The 23,573-nt window shown below is 19.6% G+C and overlaps 5 protein-coding genes across 5 annotated transcripts in view; all 5 read right to left on the bottom strand. All coding sequences in view use genetic code 6, as the record gives it.

The window, feature by feature from the left end:
• Nucleotides 1–60: 60 nt before the first annotated feature.
• Nucleotides 61–8,618, bottom strand: TTHERM_001066953 (kinase domain protein; the record flags this gene model as incomplete). Its single annotated transcript, XM_012795249.1, has 20 exons — nt 61–181; nt 444–533; nt 797–886; nt 1,150–1,239; nt 1,427–1,516; nt 1,782–1,871; nt 2,139–2,228; nt 2,414–2,503; nt 2,767–2,856; nt 3,125–3,284; nt 4,735–4,754; nt 5,730–5,819; nt 6,078–6,167; nt 6,418–6,507; nt 6,759–6,848; nt 7,100–7,189; nt 7,453–7,542; nt 7,779–7,868; nt 8,130–8,219; nt 8,590–8,618. The coding sequence occupies 20 exons, from the start codon at nt 8,616–8,618 to the stop codon at nt 61–63; spliced, it is 1,770 nt and encodes a 589-aa protein (XP_012650703.1).
• Nucleotides 8,619–11,007: 2,389 nt separating this feature from the next.
• TTHERM_001066952 (transmembrane protein, putative) lies at nt 11,008–11,586 on the bottom strand (the record flags this gene model as incomplete). Its single annotated transcript, XM_012795248.1, has 3 exons — nt 11,008–11,027; nt 11,147–11,461; nt 11,538–11,586. 3 exons carry the CDS (start codon nt 11,584–11,586, stop codon nt 11,008–11,010), a joined length of 384 nt encoding a protein of 127 aa, XP_012650702.1.
• Nucleotides 11,587–12,282: 696 nt separating this feature from the next.
• TTHERM_001066951 (kinase domain protein) lies at nt 12,283–15,701 on the bottom strand (the record flags this gene model as incomplete). The annotated part of the gene is made up of 17 exons (XM_012795247.1): nt 12,283–12,376; nt 12,495–12,581; nt 12,671–12,760; nt 12,819–12,908; nt 13,035–13,124; nt 13,244–13,330; nt 13,394–13,483; nt 13,557–13,646; nt 13,739–13,819; nt 14,088–14,177; nt 14,594–14,683; nt 14,740–14,829; nt 14,885–14,974; nt 15,040–15,129; nt 15,236–15,325; nt 15,502–15,605; nt 15,660–15,701. The coding sequence occupies 17 exons, from the start codon at nt 15,699–15,701 to the stop codon at nt 12,283–12,285; spliced, it is 1,485 nt and encodes a 494-aa protein (XP_012650701.1).
• Nucleotides 15,702–16,496: 795 nt separating this feature from the next.
• Nucleotides 16,497–18,569, bottom strand: TTHERM_01066950 (AMP-binding enzyme family protein; the record flags this gene model as incomplete). The annotated part of the gene is made up of 1 exon (XM_971433.2): nt 16,497–18,569. The coding sequence occupies one exon, from the start codon at nt 18,567–18,569 to the stop codon at nt 16,497–16,499; it is 2,073 nt and encodes a 690-aa protein (XP_976526.2).
• A 4,054-nt stretch (nt 18,570–22,623) lies between these two features.
• TTHERM_001064960 (hypothetical protein) overlaps nt 22,624–23,573 on the bottom strand; it is a gene marked incomplete at both ends in the record, with an annotated part of 1,096 nt that continues 146 nt past the window's right edge. Inside the window, 3 exons of the mRNA XM_012795246.1 lie at nt 22,624–22,744; nt 23,033–23,122; nt 23,529–23,573. The exon at nt 23,529–23,573 is cut by the window's right edge and continues 146 nt beyond it. Coding sequence (XP_012650700.1) covers nt 22,624–22,744; nt 23,033–23,122; nt 23,529–23,573 — 256 coding nt within the window. The remainder of the gene's footprint in view (nt 22,745–23,032; nt 23,123–23,528) is intronic.

Below are 23,573 nucleotides of genomic sequence, written 5' to 3'. Positions count from 1 at the left end.
AATAAAAAGAAAAAGAAAAAAGAGCTTTATTGTTTTTAATTAGTTTTATAATTAAAAATATCACAATCCAAAACAAATAAACTGTTTTTACTTAAGGTCAAGTGTCAAATTTGAGAGATTAATGCAATTTGCTAAACCAGTACCTAAGCCTTTTGCACCCATTGCACCAATTTAATTCTTACTTTTTAAATATTGAATAAAAAATAAATCATTAAATAATTAATTAGAAGGAAAAAATGTAGAAAAAATGTCAAATAATAAGATTAATTAATTAAGATTAAAATTAAAAAATTTAAAAATAAAAGGATGAACTAAATAAATTAACGAAGAAAGAACAAAAAAAAGCAAGCACAATAAAAAGAAAAAGAAAAAAGTGCTTTATTGTTTTTAATTAGTTTTATAATTAAAAATATCACAATCCAAAACAAATAAACTGTTTTTACTTAAGGTCAAGTCTCAAATTTAAGAGATTTTTGCAATTTGCTAAACCAGAACCTAAGCCTGATGCACCTTTGTCACCAATTTAATTCTTACTTTTTAAATATTGAAGAAAAAACAAATCATTAAATAGTTAATTAGAAGTAAAAAATGAAGAAAAAATATGAAATAATAAGATTAATTAATTAATAATAAAAGTAAAAAATTTGAAAATAAAAGGATGAGCTAAATAAATTAACAAAGAAAGAACAAAAAAAAGCAAGCACGATAAAAAGAAAAAGAAAAAAGAGCTTTATTGTTTTTAATTAGTTTTTAAAACTTAAAATATCACAATCCAAAACAAAAAAACTGTTTTTACTTAAGGTAAAGTGTCAAATTTGAGAGATTAATGCAATTTGCTAAACCAGAGCCTAAACCTGATGCACCCATTACACCAATTTAATTCTAACTTTTTAAATATTGAAGAAAAAATATATCATTAAATAGTTAATTAGAAGGAAAAAATGAAGAAAAAATATGAAATAATAGGATTAATTTATTAATAATAAAAGTAAAAAATTTGAAAATAAAAGGATGAACTAAATAAATTAACGAAGAAAGAACAAAAAAAAGCAATTCCTATAAAAACAAAAAGAAAAAAGAGCTTTATTGTTTTTATTTAGTTTTTATAATTAAAAATATCACAATCCAAAACAAATAAACTGTTTTTACTTAATGTGAAGTGTCAAATTTGAGAGATTATTGCAATTTGCTAAACCAGAACCTAAGCCTGATGCACCCATTACACCAATTTAATTCTAACTTTTTAAATATTGAAGAAAAAATAAATCATTAAATAGTTAATTAGAAGGAAAAAATGAAGAAAAAATATGAATGAACAAAAAAAAAGCAAGCACAATAAAAATAAAAAGAAAAAAAAACTTTATTGTTTTTAATTAGTTTTTATAACTTAAAATATCACAATTTAAAACAAAAAAACTGTTTTTACTTAAGGTAAAGTGTCAAATTTGAGAGATTAATGCAATTTGCTAAACCAGAACCTAAGCCTGATGCACCAATTGCACCAATTTTATTGTAACTTTTTAAATATTGAAGAAAAAATATATCATTAAATAGTTAATTACAAGGAAAAAATTAAGAAAAAAATTTGAAATAATAAGATTAATTAATAAATAATAAAAGTAAAAAAATTGAAATTAAAAAGATGAACAAAATAAATAAACGAAGAAAGAAAAAAAAAAATAAAATTCCAATTAAAATAAAAAGAAAAAAGTGCTTTATTGTTTTTATTTAGTTTTTATAATTAAAAATATGACAATCCAAAACAAATAAACTGTTTTTACTTAAGGTAAATTCTCAAATTTGAGAGATTAATGTTTTTTGCTAAACCAGAACCTAAGCCTGATGCACCTTCATCACCAATTTTATTGGAACTTTTTAAATATTGAAGAAAATCTCAATCATTAAATAGTTAATTAGAAGGAAAAATGAAGAAAAAATATGAAATTATAAGATTAATTAATTAATAATAAAAGTAAAAAATTTGAAAATAAAAGGATGAGCTAAATAAATTAACAAAGAAAGAACAAAAAAAAGCAAGCACAATAAAAATAAAAAGAAAAAGAAAAAAGAGCTTTATTGTTTTTAATTAGTTTTATAATTCAAAATATCACAATCCAAAACAAATAAACTGTTTTTACTTAAGGACAAGTGTCAAATTTGAGAGATTAATGCAATTTGCTAAACCAAATCCTAAGCCTGAAGCACCCATTACACCAATTTAATTCTAACTTTTTAAATATTGAAGAAAAAATAAATCATTAAATAGTTAATTAGAAGTAAAAAATAAAGAAAAAATATGAAAGAACAAAAAAAAGCAAGCACAATAAAAAGAAAAAGAAAAAAGAGCTTTATTGTTTTTAATTAGTTTTATAATTAAAAATATCACAATCCAAAACAAATAAACTGTTTTTACTTAAGGTCAAGTGTCAAATTTGAGAGATTAATGCAATTTGCTAAACCAGTACCTAAGCCTTTTGCACCCATTGCACCAATTTAATTCTTACTTTTTAAATATTGAATAAAAAATAAATCATTAAATAATTAATTAGAAGGAAAAAATGTAGAAAAAATGTCAAATAATAAGATTAATTAATTAAGATTAAAATTAAAAAATTTAAAAATAAAAGGATGAACTAAATAAATTAACGAAGAAAGAACAAAAAAAAGCAAGCACAATAAAAAGAAAAAGAAATAAGAGCTTTATTGTTTTTAATTAGTTTTTATAATTAAAAATATCACAATCCAAAACAAATAAACTGTTTTTACTTAAGGTGAAGTGTCAAATTTGAGAGATTATTGCAATTTGCTAAACCAGAACCTAAGCCTGATGCACCTTCATCACCAATTTTATTGGAACTTTTTAAATATTGAAGAAAATCTCAATCATTAAATAGTTAATTAGAAGAAAAAAATGAAGAAAAATATGAAATAATAAGATTAATTAATTAATAATAAAAGTAAAAAATTTGAAAATAAAAGGATGAGCTAAATAAATTAACAAAGAAAGAACAAAAAAAAGCAAGCACAATAAAAAGAAAAAGAAAAAGAAAAAAGAGCTTTATTGTTTTTAATTAGTTTTTATAATTAAAAATATCACAATCCAAAACAAATAAACTGTTTTTACTAAAGGTCAAGTGTCAAATTTGAGAGATTAATGCAATTTGCTAAACCAGAACCTAAGCCTGATGCACCTTCATCACCAATATAGAAGGGCTAAGCGGCTCGAGTGGGCGAGTCGGAGGGTCTTAGCAGTGATATCGGGGGTTCGAATCCTATACCGCCCCCTTTATTTCGAAAAATTCCATGTAAAAATTGATATAAAAAAATTATTTATATTTTAAATAAGAATAAATTAAATTAATATAATTCTATTATAAAATATAAAAATTAGATTTTTTAATAAATAACTAAAAAATCTATTTCATAATAAGTGGCATCCAAACGATAGAATTTTTGAATGGCATCTTACTATATCTATATAAGAAGATTAATATAATAAAAGACTAGCAGCTTTGATATAGATAATCTAGGTTTTGTCGAGTTTTTATGATCAAAATAAATTTTTTATTTTTTATAACAAAATAATATATAATTCCTTTTTTCAGAGCAACAGTTATTGCTCTCATCTCATTTTTAGTTTAAAATCTCTTCTTCTAAAGATTCAATTTTATATTTAAAATTTCCATTAAAGTTAGTTATTCAACTCTTTTTCATTAGATTTTTATTTTATTAGTTGGATCTTGGAGCAAAATTTTAAATTCATTTTATCGTACAGATAACTATTTTTTGGTATTTTCTTCATAGTATTTATCATTTGAAGTTTATGCACTAATTTTTATTTCAAATATATCATTGATTTGTGCGGTAAAATATATTTATTTATCTCATTCATTTTAGGTATATTTTATTTGATAGAAAAAATTATCAAGTTTACTATTTGAAAATATTTTTAAATTTAAAACTAGCTATAGAAGAATTTTTGATAAAAGAGAGACCACAAATAAATTAGTGATTTTCAGATATTAATAATTTTTCACTAATTTTACTGTATATTTAATTAAATTTGAGTCTTTAAAAATTAAAAATTCCTTTTTCAAAAAACATGAAAAAATAAAATTATTTTTTGAGTTTTAAATTTATTTTGAAAAAGTGAGAATGACTGAACTTTCATATTTAATTAAAAGAGTTATTAAGCTCGATTAGCTCAGCTGGTTAGAGCATGCGGCTGTTAACCGCAAGGTCGTAGGTTCGATCCCTACATCGAGCGCTTTTTTTTTGGTTATAAAACTAATTGATAATCTTACATCAAAACTTTAAATTTTATTATGTAAATAAAAATGAGTAATTTGATTGAAATATATGAATATTTTATAAATAAATTATTTTATGTATTCCTTAAATAAAATGTATCTATTTATCAATTGATTTTTTGATAAAACATATATTGATTAACAAGCATAATTGATACAATTATTTAATTTTGTTGTTTAAAAACAAATAAATGTTTTATTTTATAGTTCTTATTTTCAAAAAAAAGTATTTTTTAATCTTTTATTTTTTAGATCTTTAAACTAGTAAATAAATATAAAAAAGATAGTTTATAATTGAATTAATTATTTAATCTTAATTTTTTAATGAAATGTATTTCTGTATCTTTTTTATTATAAAAAAATTATCAAAATCTCAAATTTCTTTCTTACTTATTTATATCTTTAGTTAATATAAAAAATGTACATTGAATATTATAATTTGTTCTTTTATAATTATTTTTAAAATTTTATTTAAAATAAAATTTATTTTAAATGCAAATAAAACTATTATTCAATGAACAATTTAATGAAGATGATAAAATTACAATGCATTTACTGAGTTTTTCTCAAAATAGTTATTTTTTTTATTAATATTTTATATCATTTCTTATTTTAAATGGTTAGAAATAGAGCAATTTAAAATGATTATTTATTTTCAAATCAAGCTTTTAATTTTCATATTTAACTGATATTTCAAATTATAAGTTAATAAATAATCAATTAATTACTTATTTAGCTTATTCTATGGTGTAATGCTTTTTCTTCGTCAAAAAATTGCATTTAGCAAAATAATATCAAAAGTTTTAAAAAAAGAAATTAAATAATTGAGTTTTTTACATAATGGAAAAGTAAGCAACAGTTTAAATTTAATGTGGTTATTATGAAAGATGTGCATTAGTTTTTTATAAAAGTAATAAAAATATTTTTAGAAATTATTGACTTACAAAAATATGAATGATATTTGTAATATAATAACAATAATAAAATCTATATATCTATTTTTATTTTAGGTTAAAAAAACTTTTTCCAAATATTATATAATAAAATGAATCATATTTAATTATACAAACATTTAATATTTATTCAGCTTTTTTTCACTATTTGTTTATCAATATATCTTAAAGACAACTAATCTTTTTGATTTAAGACACTTGCTTATTACTTTGAATTTTTGTGATTTTTTCATTTTGCTAAAAATTTTATAATAAATTTGTGTAAATTTTAAATAAATATCAAATAGAATACGCTTTTAAATTAAAAATTATTTCTTATATTAATAAATAATAAAACATTAGTGGAATAAAAAGATTAAAAAATAAATCAAATAAAAGCTACAAATAAATTCAAAGAGCTTTTTTGTTTTATATCCACTATTTTTGTTTAAAATATCACAATCCAAAACAAATAAACTGTTTTTACCTAAGATTAAGTTTCAAATTTGAGAGATTAATGCACTTTGCTAAAGCAGAACCTAAGCCTAATACCCCTTTATCACTAATTTAATTCACACTTTTTGAATATTGATAAAAAAAAATATAACATTCATTAAATAGTTAAAAAGAAGGAAAAAATGAAAAAAAAATATGAAAAAATAAGATTAATTAATTAATAAAAGCAAAATTCAAAAATTAAATGATGAGTTAAATTAATAACATTGATAGAACAAAAAAAAAGCAAGCACAATTAAAAAAAAAAGGACCTTAATTGTTTTAAATAAGTTTTTATAATTAAAAACATCACAATCCAAAACAAATAAACTGTTTTTACTCAAGGTTAAGTGTCAAATTTGAGAGATTAATGCACTTTGCTAAACCAGAACCTAAGCCTGATGCTCCTTCATCACCAATTTTATTGAAACTTTTTAAATATTGAAGAAAAAATATATCATTAAATAGTTAATTAGAACGAAAAAATGAAGAAAAAATATGAAAAAATAAGATTAATTAATAAAAGCAAAATTCAAAAATAAAATGATGAGTTAAATTAACAAAGATAGAACAAAAAAAAGCAAGCATGATAAACAGAAAAAGAAAAAAGAGTTTTATTGTTTTAAATTAGTTTTTATAATTAAAAATGTCACAATCAAAAACAAATAAACTGTTTTTACTCAAGGTTAAGTGCCAAATTTGAGAGATTAATGCCTTTTGCTAAAGCTGAACATAAGCCTGATACCCCTTCATCACCTATATAATTGTGGCTTTTAAATATAGAAGAATCATTAAATAGTTAATTAGAAGGAAAAAATGAAGAAAAAATATGAAAAAATAAAATTAATTAAATAATAGTAAAAGCAGAAGTTAAAAATAAAAAAAAAGAGTTAAATAAACAAAGAAAGAACAAAAAAAAAAGCAAGCACAATAAAAAGAAAAAGAATAAAGAACTTTATTGTTTTTAATTAGTTTTTATAATTTAAAATATCACAATCCAAAACAAATAAACTGTTTTTACCTAAGATTAAGTGTCAAATTTGAGAGATTAATGCACTTTGCTAAACCAGAACCTAAGCCTGATGGTCCTTCCTCACCAATTTTATTGAAACTTTTTAAATATTGAAGAAAAAATATATCATTCATTAAATAGTTAATTAGAAGAAAAAAATGAAGAAAAATTAAGTTTAATTAATTAATAGTAAAATCAAAAGTCAAAAATTAAATGATGAGTTAAATTAACAAAGATAGAACAAAAAAAAGCAAGCACGATAAACAGAAAAAGAAAAAAGAGCTTTATTGTTTTAAATTAGTTTTTATAATTAAAAACATCACAATCCAAAACAAATAAACTGTTTTTACCTAAGATTAAGTTTCAAATTTGAGAGATTAATACACTCTGCTAAAGCAGAACATAAGCCTGATGCACCTTCATCACCAATTTAATTCCAACTTTTTAAATATTGAAGAAAAAACATATCATTAAATAATTAATTTGAAGGAAAAAATGAAGAAAAAATATGAAAAAATAAGATTAATTAATTAATTAATTAATTAATAAAAGCAAAAGTTAAAAAAATGATAAGTTAAATTAACATAGATAGAACAAAAAAAAGCAAGCACAATAAAAAGAAAAAGAAAAAAGACCTTTATTGTTTTAAATAAGTTTTTATAATTAAAAGCATCACAATCCAAAACAAATAAACTATTTTTACTCAAGGTTAAGTGTCAAATTTGAGAGATTAATGCACTTTGCTAAAGCAGAACCTAAGCCTGATGCACCTATTTTACCAATTTTATTGAAACTTTTTAAATATGAAGAAAAAAGATATCATTAATTAAATAGTTAATTAGAAGAAAAAAATGAAGAAAAAATATGAAAAAATAAGATTAATTAATTAATAAAAGCAAAATTCAAAAATAAAATGATGAATTAAATTAACAAAGATACAATAAAAAGAAAAAGAAAAAAGAGCTTTATTGTTTAAATTAGTTTTTATAATTAAAAATTCACAATCCAAAACAAATAAACTGTTTTTACTCAAGTTTAAGTGTCAAATTTGAGAGATTAATGCACTTTACTAAACCAAAACCTAAGCCTGATACACCTATTTCACCAATTTCATTGGAACTTTTTAAATATTGAAGAAAAAATATATCATTAATTAAATAGTTAATTAGAAGAAAAAAAATGAAGAAAAAATATGAAAAAATAAGATTAATTAATTAATAATAAAACCAAAAGTCAAAAATTAAATGATGAATTAAATTAACATAGATAGAACAAAAAAAAGCAAGCACGATAAACAGAAAAAAAAAAAGAGCTTTATTGTTTTAAATTAGTTTTTATAATTAAAAACATCATAATCCAAAACAAATAAACTGTTTTTACCCAAGGTTAAGAGCCAAATTTGAGAGATTAATGCACTTTGCTAAAGTAGAACTTAAGTCTGATACACCTTCATCACCAATTTTATTGAAACTTTATAAATATTGAAGAAAAAATATATCATTTTAATTAGAAGGAAAAAATGAAGAAAAAATATGAAATAATAAGAAATAAATAATAAAAGCAAAAGTCAAAAATAAAAAAAAAGAGTTAAATAAATATATATATGTGATGTTAATATAAAAAGTGGAGATAATATTTTTATATAAAAATCTATTAATGAATGTTTATTCTTGATTTATGAGTTCGTAAAATTTTTCAAAAAAATGATATGTTATAAGAATATATGGTAAATATTATTTCAAATTTTACATTTTGTGAATTTAAAGCTTTCTAAAAACTCAAAAATAGAGCTGTTTTAAGCTAATTTAGCTTTATTTATTATGTTATTAAGATATATTACATTTCGCCTTTTGTAAATTAAATAGGCATTTCACTCTAGTTAATTAGAAGGAAAAATGAAGAAAAAATATGAAAAAATAAGATCAATTAATAATTAATAATTAATAAAATTAACAAAGAATGAAAAAAAAAGAAATCACAATAAAATGAAAAAGGAAAATAAGCAAATTAATTAAAAGCGATTTTATGTTTTAAATATAATTTTTATAATTAAAAATATTAGAATCCAAAACTAATAATCTTCTTTTATTAAGTGTAAGTTTTAATAGTAAAAAATATCAAATTATAAAAAATGAATAACAAATAATATTAAAAATTGAATTGAAAATTATGTTAAAATAGCGAAAAAATTTTTTTTAAATAAAAATCAATGAATAATGATGATAATTCCTATAACAAAAATTATTTATTTAAATAAATTGAAAGTTAAATTTATAAAAAATATTAAGAATAATAAAAATAATATTTATAAATAAAATATACGATAGATGAATACAGAGTTCCTAATGAGATAAAGGTGAAGAACTTAAAAACTTTTTTTATTAATTTATATAAATTTAAAGGATATAAATAAAAAAATAAATTATTACTTTTTATAATTTTTTATATCTTTTACTCTATTATATCATTTATTTTTTTCAAAAATAATTAATAGCAATTTATATAATTTAATTAATTAATTAATTACAAATGGATAAAATGAACAAATAATATGTAATAATTAATTATCAAATATTAATTTATAAATTTGATTTTATGAAGAGATATCACATAAAAATTAATTTAACATTCATTATTTAATGTTTATATTTTTTAAAAACAAACACTTAAAAATATATATAGTAGGAATTAGAGATGACCAGTTAGTAATATTTGAAAAAATTCTATTAATTAATTAATGTTCAAAGCAAGCATTTAGCTATACCCAAAATCCTCAGGTTTAGGTAAGTTAAGTGATTTTTTTACTATTATATATATAATAATCTAACCTTTTTAAATAAAGATAATATTTATCTAAAATATAATCATAATTATTGGATTAGAAAGTATTTTTATTTATTTCTCAAGCTTTCATTAATATATATGATTTAGTGCTATTAAATTATAAAAATACCTCTTAAAAGTAATAGAGATGTAAAAGATAAAGAATTTAAAAAATATTTTATTTAGTTACATATTTTTGACTTATTTATTAAGTCCTTTTCATGTCTATTTTCTTTTATCTGTTTAAAAAAAGCAAATAAATTAATTAAAATAAAAGTATTTAATTTTAAAAATATATTTTTTTTATTATTTTATTTGAGTAATTTTTTTATTCCTAATTATATCATTCTGATATCTAATTATATCTATGTTGTAATACCTAATTAATGTTAAAAAGAATGCAAATAAATTAATTAATATAAAAGTTTTTTCATTTTAAAAATGTATTTTTTTTATTATTTTATTTCACACATTTATTTTTATAGTTGTAGTTTTTTCTAAGTAATACTAAAAAGAATGCAAATAAATCCATTCAAATAAAAATGTTTTAATTTTAAAAATATATTTATTTATTATTTTAATTACTTATTTTTTTAGCTTGTAATATCTATATTCTAATATTTAATTAATGTTAATATGAAAGCAAATAAATTAATTCAAATAAAAGAATTTAATTTTTAAAAATATGTTTTTTATTATTTTATCTCACCTTAGTCCTAGTTATATCGAATTGATGTTAAAAAGTATGCGAATAAATTCATTCAAAAAGATTATTATATTTTCAAAAATATTTATCTTTTGAATCAATTGATTAAATGTGCACTTGGGTACAGTGCAAATCTGAATATATACTTTGTGAAGCACACCTTGTGTGAAACAAAATTAAAATTTATAAAACGCACATTAGCTAGGTAGGTGCTCATAAACTAAAAATAGCCAAAATTGTTTTATTTAAATATTTTTTAAAGTTACAATTTTTTTATTATTTTATTAAATAAACTTTTTTAGTCCTCGCCTTATATATGTGCTAATATATATTTAATTAATGTTAAAAAGAATAAAATAAATTCATCTATATTCTAATAGCAAATCAAATAAATTAATTAAAATAAAAGAGTTTTAATTTAAATAATTTATTATTTTACTTGACCAATTTTAAGTAAGTCATATCTATATCCTAATCTAATTAATGTTAAAAAGAATAAAATAAATTCATCTATATTCTAATAGCTATTCAAATAAATTAATTAAAATAAAAGAGTTTTAATTTAAATAATTTATTATTTTACTTGACCAATTTTAAGTAAGTCATATCTATATCCTAATCTAATTAATGTTAAAAAGAATGTAAATAAATTAAATAAAATAAAAGTGTTTTATTTTTAAAAATATATTTTTTTATTATTTTATTTGACTAATTTTAATTTAAGTTTAATCATAACTATTTTCTAATATCTAATTAATGTTAAATAAATTAAAATAGAAGTATTTTATCTTTTTACCTTTTTAACAAGGTAGAATAATTATTGTATTTCAAATAATAAATAATTTAATAATTAAATTTTTTATAATACCTTAATCAATTAAGGCGATTTCAAAATAAATAAATAGATAGGATAAAATTTGCTTAAAAGTTATGACTAAATCATAAGTTTAAGTCCCATTAGTTCTTTTAATACTTTTATTGCTAGCTGGAAGGGTAAATTCAGGACCAGGATCTTGCGTTAGTTGTATGGCTAGTTTGGCATCATATTATGGCTTGTCAGCTACTGCAGTTTCTGCTTGCTTTGCTACTGTTATTCCACAAGCTGTTTGTGCATGTATGGCTGCATTAGCAGGGGGTTCGATTATAGTTGGAACTATGACTTGTATTGGAATTTGCTTATCACCTTTATTTTGATAAAATACTCAATGTATTTATTTACATAATTAAAATAAATAAATATATTTTTTATGTTGTTTTACATTAAGAAATAGACTTTTTATTTTAATCTAGGTATTGCCGTTCCTGCATTTGAAATATCATGAATCATGATATCATGATTTGTGATATTTCAAGTAATTTTTAAATTTATTATAAATATTTTTTTTTTATAAATCTTAATTTTTATATTTTTATTTAATTTCAAAATATTAAAATTATTTAAATTTAATAATATATAGAATTAATTTAAGATTATTATAATTAAATTTTATAATAATTATTTTTTAAAGAGTTTTTTATATTTAAAAAAAATGTTATTTAAAAATTTTTTATTTTATTTGATTTTACCAATATTGGTTTGTCTTAATTATTAGTAATTAATAATTTAAATAAAAAATTCTTTTGTTTATTAGTCGATTAAGAGAAAAATAGTTCATATTCATTTTTTAATTATAAAAATTTTGTTATCCCATTTAATTTTTTCTATTGCCTAATTGTTCGACTAAATAAAATTTAGTAACTAAAATATCCATAAAATTTCTTTTAGTTATTCAGTCGAAAGAAATTGTATTTTTGACATATTAATTTTCGGTGTTAGTTTTTGGTTTCTTTTTTTGTTTATTTGAGATAAAAATTTTATACTAGATTTTGATTTGATTAAGTTTATATTTAAATACATCTAAAATTAGTTAAAAATAAAAATTTAATAAGGAGAAGAGACTTCAACAAATAGTTTAAATAAAATCACAATATTGAATTTAATTAATAAAAGTATCAATTTTCATTTCAGCTAGCAAAAAATACTAAATTAATCAGTTTTTTCAATTTTAAAGCTTGTCTCTTCAATTATTATTGGTAAATTTCATCTATTTAATTACATCTATTACAGATTATAAAATAATAAGAAATTTAATAAATAAAATTTAAGTTTTGAAGATTTATATAAAAATATTTAAATAAAAAATAAATAAATTTAATTTATTTGAAATAAAAATTACTCTAAATTAAAAGACAGAAATTTTAGCTTTTAAAGCTTAGATAATTAGGAGCTTATAGAATTAACATCATTACCGATTTCATTTTGCCTTTATATAATAAATTTAAAAGCTATTAAACAAATAATAAATTTATATCAAATAAATATGTAAAATTAATTTATATTTAGAAAAATTACCAAACATCAATAGCTATTGACTCTAATTTTTAGCACCTTTATAGGCTAGATAATAACTATGCTACTCCTTCTCCACCTATATAATTATTCCTTTTAGTTTTAGAAGAAAAAAATATATTTTTTTAAGAATATAAAATATTCAGATTACTGTAAGCTTATTTAAAGATCTTTCAATTAATGACAATTAGAGATAGCAGAGCATAAAGTAGAAACTCCTTCCTTATTTATACTGTTGTTACTATTTATAAATGACAGTTAAAAAAAATGAAAACCAATTCAACTAGTAAATGAAAAAATAATTTTTTAAAGATAAAAATGTATATCTTGAAATTAAATTATAATAACTAATAGAATGATCTTTTACTCTAAATTTAACGTTAAAACATTGAGGTTTTAAACGTAAATTAATGCTGTGACTATTCCCATAACACCATTTTCTCCAATATTACTTTACCTTTTAACATTTTTTATTAGAATGAAATGTTAATTTTTATTGATTTAAATAGTTGAAATGATTTTCTTCCTCAGAATTTATTTTTTATAAAAAGTAGTAAATAAATAAATTCATATTACAAGTCTAATTCTAAAACATTCAATCTTTTAAATTTTGGAAATAATTAGCCTAAGTTTGATGCTATATCACTATTTATTTCACTACATCTTTTTTAAATACATAATTAAATTTAAAAACAAAAAAATAAAAAGTAATTAAAAAAAGAATACTTTAAAGATAGTTTCATATTTTAGAGGTTAGAAATATTTGATAAACCAGAAAATAAACCTTTTAAACCTTCGTTATTTGTTTGACTTTAGCTTAAATAAAAAAATATTTGATTAAATAGTTTTAATAATATTGTAAATTGATTAAAATATTATTAAGATATACTTTAATTCAAGCAATAACTTAGTGAGATTTTAGCATTAACTTAAACCTGAACCAAGAATAGATGCTGCTTTTGAACTGATGACATTATTACTATATAAAAATAAATAAAATTAAAAAATAATTTCATATTTTTAATTAATATTCTTCATTCAAAATTTGATTTGTATATTTCAAATATTTACTTTAACTGTAGATCTATCATATTTAGATTCTTCAAATTGGCAAACATTTCACTTAAGTAAGAAATTCCATTTTCATCAAAGCTATTATTACTTAAATTAAACTTTTTTATTTTTATTCTTAAGCTTTTAAATATAAACAAATTTCTGTTATTTATTTATTTATTTATTTATTCCCGTATTTTAATATTGAAAATTTATTATATTCCATTTTTCTTCTTTCTATTTAAAATGTTATTTTTCAATATACTACTATCACATAAAAAAGTTAAAATTTTAATTAAGCTTGTTTTTATTGATTTTAAATTTATATTAGATTGGTAAAATTATATCTAAAAATGTTGTTTTATACTTTAGACAAAAGGTAATTGAACAAAGATTTTAGCAAGTTTATATGCCAGAGCATAGATCACATATTTCTTAATTCCCAATTTCATTCTATCTTTTTATTTAAAAAAATATATATACATATAAATTATTTTTGAAAAAATAGATGTTCATTAGGTATGAGTGTTCAAAGTGCAGTGCGCATGAGCATATTTGAGAGATTTAAGTTTTAAAAATATTTATAAAGAACTTTTATTGGTTTTAATTTACAGTAATTCCTCATTAATTAAGGCCACTGCCCCCAAAATTTTTAGAAAAAAAATGGCCTTTATTTGGTGTTTATTTATTTTTTTTTTTTTTTTTTAGCTGCTTTTAAAATATTATTTGGATGTTAAAAAATAAATTTGTTTGCAGAAAATTAAAATAATTTATGTGCTCAAAAATAAAAATTGGATATTTAGCGCAATGTGCAACCTGAAGCAAATGTTAAAATAATGCTAATAAAATTAAACAATTTTAAAGAAATTTTACTCTAAATAAAGGATCAACGTTTTTAAGTTTTAGCAATTTCTTAAACTTTATCCAATATAAGACATATCTTATTGATTTAAATTGCTATAGCTTTTAATATTGTAGTAATTTTATCATTAAAGCTATTATAAATTAATTAACATTACCATATCATTAATTCTAATTTTTCTAATTTTCTAAAGTCAGAAAATGCAAATAAGATGTTGTCTTCAAATTGATATATTAGATCAGCACTTCTATTTTATTAAAGTTTAAGAATAATTCAACAATTATTCATAAAATTTAATTTACAAAAGATTCAAACACAAATATTCTAAATTTTAGCACTTTGATAAATTTTAGATCAGCCCAGATAAACCTAAAAAACCTACTTTATTATATCTTTATTAAAAAAAATATTTCATATTATTTTTATTAAGTGAGAAAATTATAGTTTTGATATTTACCCTAAATTCAATGTAAGAGTTTTTAAATTAGAGCAAAAACTCAAAGAATAACCTAAATCATTCACACTTTTCTCTCCAATTTAATTTTCGCTATTTATTTATTTTAGTTAAATAAATAGATAATCATTCGCAATTAATTTAATAAAATCATTTTTTTAATTAATTTTTCATTTTTAATAAAAAATATTAATAGTACTTCAACCAAATTTTTAGACTCTACATTTCTTTGAATAGCTTAAAATGTGGAATTAAATCAGATAACCAGCTATCACTGATATTGTTTTAACTAATTTATTAATTAAAATTTTAATATAAATTTTAAGAAAATCAACATTTGAATAGATTTGAAAGTGTGTTTATAAGTTAAATTTTTATTATTTTATGAAAGATTATATATTCATTTTAATTTTACTAAAGATCAAGTTCTAATGACTAAATGTTAACATAATTACTTAAAGCTACTTTGAAATCTAAAGCTTGAGTCTCTCCTAAATTCTGCTGGCTATTTAATTATCATAATAAATTAATTTGGAGAAAGAGTATCTTCCTAGATTAGACTTTAAAAACTGTTTATAAATTAAAATCAATTTAAAATAATTTTGAATAAATATCTTAAGTACTTCTTCTTGATTTTCATAGTGAGAAATCTTCTTAGTTTCCATTCTTTTAATTTCTTTTTCTTTTTTATTTAAGATTTTAATTTTTTTAATCAAAATAACAAACAAACCCAACTCAATTCCAAAACACTTATAAGGAAAAAGCTAAAAACTTTTATAATTAAATTTTAATAAAAGTATTAAATTTGTAATAAAAAATCTTATCAAAAATTATAAAAAAGTAAGAGCAATTAAAAAACACAAAAAAAGTGATAAGATACCATCAGAAATTTTTAATTATTATTTTATCCTAAAATAATATTTGATTTACATATACTGTAAACTCTAAATATGAACACAGTCAAGATAATACAAAATTTTATAAATTATTTTTATTTATAATACCCTCGAAAAAGGTGAAAATAAAATTTGGGAGTGTATGAATGAGTATTAAGGTATATAAAATAAAGTGGATTACATTTTTAAATGATTAAATATATTTATAATTTTCTAAATTTATTGATAATTCATTTATCTGATTTATTTAATTAGTATATTAATTATTAATTTCATTATATTATCTAAAATAATTTTATTTTCTATCTTATAAATTTATTGTTATAAATTTATCTTAATCGAATCAATTTTTTTTTTAGTATTAAAAAGATATTTCTAAGAGATCTTCTTTCTTAAATGTCTTTTCAACCTATTTTTTAGCTTTCTTTTCTTTTTCTTTATTTAAGAGTTCTCTTTATTCTAAATTTTATTATATAAACTTATACTTAAAATATTTTTTTAAAGAAGAAAGTAAAAAGTTTGATGTTAAAAATTTTTTATTAATTTTTTAATTGAAATGTTTTTTCACAAACGAGGTGTTTTATCAGGTAGAATATCAGAGCTGTAGAGATTATCTAGCACTTTTTAAAATACTTTCTTTGCTATATGGCGCTAAAGTTTCATACTTTGTGTTAAACATCCATGCTATGCAAAAGAGACAGGCTCAAGATAAATTTTCTTTGCTTACTCATAAGATATTAAACCTTCTTTCCTCCCAAATTGCTGCAAATTTTCCAAATAGAAACTATTAACAAGTTGATTTTAGCATAAATTTTGTAGGTTAGTTTCTTTTATGTTTAATTAATTTGCTATTTTTATTAATTCTTCTGGATTTGGAACTATTATCGCAACACAATATCTTTAGAAAGGATCACCATAAATAAATACTTCTTAAACTCCTCTAACCCTGATATAAATATTTTCAACTTTTTCTGGAGATATATATTCTCCTTGTTGAAGTTTAAAAAGGTTTTTCTTTCTATCAATAATTCTTAAAGCTCCATTAGGTAAGATAACTCCAATATCGCCTGTATGTAGCCAATTTTCTTAGTCAAAGGTTTCTTCTGTTTTTTAGTCATCTTTAAAATATCCTGCAAATATATTATGCCCTCTAAGACATATTTCTCCTCTTGGAGTGGCTATCCCTCTTTAATTTTTATCTGTTGTAAAGTAACCCATTTCAGGTACATCTACTAATTTAAGTTCATTACTTACAGTTACTCCTCCAACTTAATTCTCAATTTAAACTCCTGAGATTTAGCTAGTAGCCATTCCACAGCTCTCTGTTAGCCCATAACCCTAAGAGACATTACAACATAATACAACTTTTAAAAAGTCTATAACTTCTTAAGAAATAGGGGCTGATCCACTGCTGATATTTTTTATTTTTCCTCCAAAGATATCTCTAAATTTACTGAAAAAAGGTTCATCATACAATGAATGTTTAAAAGTGTACTTCTATTCATCTTTTAAATTACTTAATTTTTCTTCAATTGCTCTACAAATTTAGCTTTACTCTTCTTTTGGAAGATCTTTAATAATTTAATTGATTTCACTAAAGTATTTATTCATTAATCTTGGAACAAATACTAAAAAAGTAGGTTAAATATCAGCTATATCTTCTTTTAATTTAAGTATATTTCCACTTGAATAGGCTATTTTAGTGCCAGTGTACCAACAAGTAATTGATCTAAACCTCTCATATATATGCTACAAAGGTAAATAGCTTATATGAGTATCACTTTCATTTTATTAAAATATAAAATGCTACTAATTTTTAATAGTGGCAATCATATTTCTATGAGTGATCATAGCAGCTTTAGGATTTCCAGTTGTCCCTGATGTATAGCATAAGCTAAAAATAGTATCAGTCGGTAAGTTCTTAGGAAGAGGAACTTTATTTATTTTTCCTTACTCTATCAAATGCTAAAATTGATATATTTTAATACCTCTATCTTCTAAGACCTCTTTAATCTTTAAATCATGGTCATCGTCAAGCAAAATTATGTTTTTTAAATTTTGGAATTAATCTTTTTAAATTAAAATCTCTACAGATTAAGTAGAACAAATACAAGTGGTTAAGCCTGAATGAGCTAAAATATAGCTAACAGAATCAAAGCCAAGAGATTCTTAAATAGGAACCATAGTATATCCATACAAGGCGTTAGCCATATCACATATTGTCCATTCAAGTCTATTTTTGCAGTACAAACCTATCAATTTAATGACTCCATTAAAATTTTAATTTAAATTGCTATAAAATCTAAATTTCTTTTGTTCATCTGTTATCTTTAAAAAGCTCATATTTTCAATAATAGATCCCAAGCAAACTGCTTAATTAAATATTTTATTGAAGCTTTCATACTCATAAATCCCTGTTTTATGATTTTTCTTTCCTACAAATTCTGATAAACCATTTTACTTCAGTCTGAAGGTAATAACATCTTAGAGATTATTAATATTTGGATGTGGTTTATATAAAAGCTAACTTAAAGATTAAGGATTTCTCATAGTAAATGTTGAGTCTGCAGGTTTTTAACCTACAGGTAAGTTATATATCCTCTTTTAAAATTCCTTCTCAAATGGAGATTTTTCCATTTTTTGAGTTAATTTAGCTGGTTTTGTATTTAATTATGATATAGTTTAAAAATATCTATAGTCTAAAATCCTTATTTAAATATAAAAACAAACAATTTAACAATTTTAAAGATCTATTTTAATCTTTTAATTAATTAAAATAAATATATTTATTAAATAATAAAATTTTAGTAGTTTACAAGTTATGTTTTTACATTAACAGAGGAAAACAAAAAAAATCATTATGATTTTTAAATAAAATAATTTGTATTTTTATTGAATATTTTATTTAGATGTAAATTTAAAGCATGAATTTATTGGATAAAAATAATTTTTAATTTATAATTTAGGAAAATAAATCTTTTAAAAGTAACCAGATAGGCTGTTTGATATTCACAGATGGTAAAATTATTTCAATAAATTTAACCACTTTAAAATTTTTTTTAATTTCATTTATTTTACTTTACATCAAAAAATTTATTTGAGAGTGTTTAAAATTTTTTGTTTAAATTATTATAAATATTTAAAACACTCTAACTTCGCCAAAATTGACCTATAACTTTTGAATATTTCAATAAAATGCTTAAAAATTCTCCATTTCTCACTATTAGTTGCAATTCATCATGAGAAATTATAGTTTTCTCAAATTATTTGTAAATATGTAAGAATCAATTCGAATTCTTTTTATATATAGATAGTTTCAAATGAAAAAAGTAAAAAATGTATTTTTAAGACAATAAGTTAATATAAAAAATCTCAGCACAAAATTTATAGCTATTTTAATCAATAGAAGCTTCTCCAAGTAGTATGTAGCTCTTTAAAAATATACTACTGATAATTAATACTTTATATTCAATTTTCTATTTCAATTGAGATTTTGCTCTTTTTTATAACCTCTATTATTCAAAATAAATAAATTAATTAATTAATATCAGTTTTTCATTAATTCATTCATATTCTTGTGAAAGACTGATTTCATTAGAACTTTAAATAAAGTAGTAATAATTACAAAAAAAAACCTCAAAAAAAGTTTTGTTAAAATTTTAAAGGTGAGTAAAGTTAAGAAAAAGCAAACAAACATAATTAAAAAGGAAATAAATAATAATTGTAATCATCATAATTGAATACATAAAATTAAGTTTAAAGAATTTTAGTTTACCTTAAATTTAATTTAATTAAGAAAATAATAATTAAAAAAAATTACTTCTTTAAATAAAATTATTAATTTAATTTTAAGTTCTAAAAAATAAAAAATTATTTGATTTACTTCATCACTTTTAAAGATAAAAAACAAAATATTATTAATTAACTTTATATCATATAGCTTTTAAGACATTAATATAATCCTGAATATAAAAATAAATTTGCTTATTGTCAAATTATAAATTAGTAATGTTGCTTGAGACTAAATAAACCTTGCTCTTTAATTATTAGGTAAAACTCCTGAATAATTGGACAACTAAATCATAATTATTTACTATTAGCTAACTTTATTCAAAAGTAAAAAACATACTAGACTAATTTCTTAAGCTTTAAAGCTTTTCTTTTTATTTGTTTCTTATATTGCTACTATATTTAGTTATACCTATTATTAAACATTCAAAATGTTTTATTTTTCTTCTTAAAATAGAAACAATCTAAATTAAATTTAAATACATTTTTATAATATTAATGAAATAAAATATGCAAATTCAAGCAACATAATTTATTAAGTTTTTAAATGTAAATCAAGTAAATAATTAAAAATTTATTTTATTTAATAATTATTAATCTATAAAATAAAAAATTTTTGAATTATGTGCTTCTTTTTTCTCAAAAAACTACATAAATAAGTAATATTTTCTTACGATAAGTAAAGTATCAAAGATTAGAGGTATGTTAGCTTAGCTAACTCAGAGCTTAAAATAGTAGCGCCTTCACCATCAATATAATTGGAGCTTTGTTATTTAAGGTACCAATTATTTAAATAAAAATATAGAAGATGTAAAAATAGAAAATTTAAAATTTAAATTAGTTAATAAACTAAAAATATAGAAGAAGCATTAAATAAATTAATTTTAATTTAAGCTATATTTTAAAAATTGAAGAATTTTAATTAAATTTAAATAGTATTTTACGTTAAGTAAATACTCAAAGCTAAAAGATTTGGTAATTTAACTAATTCAGTGCCTATAGCAAATGCTCCCTCATTACGCAAATTAATTTTCCTTATAATTATAAATTAATGTCATATTTTATTAATAAAAATATGTTTAATATTTAATTAAAAAAATATATTTAATATTTAATTTAAAAAATTTCAATAGAATTAGCAATAAAATTTTACCAATAGAATAAAATGAAGCTTAATAAAAACTTTTAATTTAATCATTAGCTAACAATAAAATTAATAAAGTTTTAATTTCTTTTTGATTTAATTTTGAAACCATCATTAGTTTTTTATATTAATATTAATTTTTGCATTTTATAAAGTGATTAATAAAAATCAAATAAATTGGTTTGATTTATTTATTTACCTTAGCGAAAGATTTAATTCTTAGATATTAGTTAATTTAGATAATCCTTATACTAAATATGCTGTTCCCTAACAAGTTATATTATTTTCGCTTTATTAATAAATTAATAAAATCTCAAACTCAATTTAAGGCAATAAATAATAAATTAGAAGGTAACAAAAAAAGTGCTAATTAAAAAAAGTTTATTCAGGATTAAATACCGTGGTTTCTCATATATTAAGGACATATTCAGATAAAAACTTTTGATCAAATTTAGTCCGTCCTTAATTCAAATATTTTCACAATTTATTGAAAAAAGTCCTTAATATATGAGAAACCACGGTAAATAATTTTATTTTTTATTATTTCTTTCTTTTAAAATTTTAGAAACATTTATTTAATTTTTATAATATTCTATTTTTTTTAAAAAAATTAAATAAATTTTATATTGATTTACTCGAAATTTAGCGATAAAATTGAGAGATTAGTTAATTTTGTTAAGTCATTACTTAATTCATAAATGCTCCTTTCACTAATATTGTTTCTCCTTTGATTAGTAAAAATAAAATTTTATAAGAATTAACAGAGTTTGATAAATTAAAAATATTTGAACTAAAATATTTCAAACAAAGAAGAATATTATCTTATTGATAGAAAATAATCAATAATAAATAATTAGTAATCAAATAACTTAAAGAGTAAACACTTGCTTATTTAGTTATTCAGATTAATTATAATTAATATATTTTTTAGCAAGTTAAATTGTCCTTTATGAAAATATAGTTGATAAACATATTAATTGAATACCTATTTCTACAATTTGCTATATATATTTTTTAACAAAATTTCATCTAAAATATGCTTGTAAAAATTATTAAGGACATTTTTATTTACTTTATTTAGTTTTATTGATTTTAGTTTTTCTTAGATGCTATTTAATGTTTTAAGAAAAATATAAATTGATTATTTTATTACTCTAATGTAAGTTTTAAATTAAACAAATTAGTTAATTTTGATAATTGAGAACCTAAGCCAATAACTCCTTAATCAAAAATTCTATTTCTCCTTTTAGTTGTAAGTATATAATTTTATAAATTTTATAGCCTAAGTAAGATAAAAGAAAATTAAAAACAAATAAAATAAAAAGAAGGAAAAAAAAATTTTATATTTTAGTAGAAAAATAAGCTAAACAATAGCTTAAAATCATTTCTTAATTTCCATTTTTATGTTTATTACTGTAAATTGAGAATTAAATTTGTGAGTTTTGTTAGTTTAGCTAATTCATAGCCTAAGCCAGAAGCACCCTTGGTAACAATCTTATTTTCGCTTTTATTAAATAAAATTAATTTTTGTATAATAAATATATAAAAAGTATTAATTAAATAATAAACAAATTCAAGTTAAAAAAGAATTAAATGAAAAACATTGAATTAAGCAATAAAATATAGAGTACTCTATATTTATGATACAAAAAAAAAAAAACACAAGTACAATAAAAAAGAAAAATAAATTAAATAAAAAGCTAATAAACAAATTAAAAAAGTTAGATTGTTTTAAATTCATTTTTATAACGAAAAACATCACAATCCAAGACAAATAAACTGTTTTTACTAAAGATCAAGTATCAAATTTGAGAGATTACTGCAATTTGCTAAAGCAGAACCTAAGTCTGATGCACCTGCTGCACCAATTTAATTCCCACTTTTTAAATAATGAAGAAAAAATAAATAATTAAGTAGATATTTAAAAGGAAAAAATGAAGAAAAAATAAGTATGAATTAATAAACAATAAAAGTAAATATTGAAAATAAAAAAAATGAATTAAATTAAGAAAGATAGAAGAAGAAAAAAACACTGATACAATAAAAAAGAAAAAGAAAAATAAATTAAATATATTTAGCTCATAAACAAATTAAAAGAGTTTTTTTGTTTTAAATTTAATTTTATAAATAAAAATATCACAATCCAAAATAAATAAACGGTTTTTACCCAAGACGAAGTGTCAAATTTGAGAGATTAGTGCAATTTGATAAAGCAGAACCTAAGTCTGATGCTCCTTGATCACCAATTTCAGCGTCACTTTTTAAATATTGAAGAAAAAATATACTATTTATTAGTTACTTAAAAGGAAAAAATGAAGAAATAATATTAAACAATAAGAAATGAATTAATAAATAATAAAACTAAATATTAGAAATAAAAAAATGAATTAAATTAAGAAAGATAGAAGAAAAAAAACACAAGTACAATAAAAAAGAAAAAGAAAAATAAATTAAATAAAAATCAAATAAAAATATCACAATCCAAAACAAATAAACTGTTTTAATCAAGTAAATATTTAAAAGGAAAAAATGAATAAAAAATATCAAATAATAAAAAATGGAAAATAAATTAAAAAGTTAAAAGAGAAAATTAAGTTAAAATAACTAAAAAAATGAATATAGGTGATAATTTTTCTATTAGAAAAATAATATTTTAAATAAACTGAAAGTTAGAAATATAGAAAATTTAATAATAATATTATTTATAA

The sequence above is a fragment of the Tetrahymena thermophila genome (assembly GCF_000189635.1).
Source record: "Tetrahymena thermophila SB210 genomic scaffold scf_8254828, whole genome shotgun sequence".
Lineage (NCBI taxonomy): Eukaryota > Ciliophora > Oligohymenophorea > Hymenostomatida > Tetrahymenidae > Tetrahymena > Tetrahymena thermophila.
The sequence above is the reverse complement of the archived record's forward strand: the minus strand, read 5'-3'. Positions and strand labels throughout refer to the sequence as shown.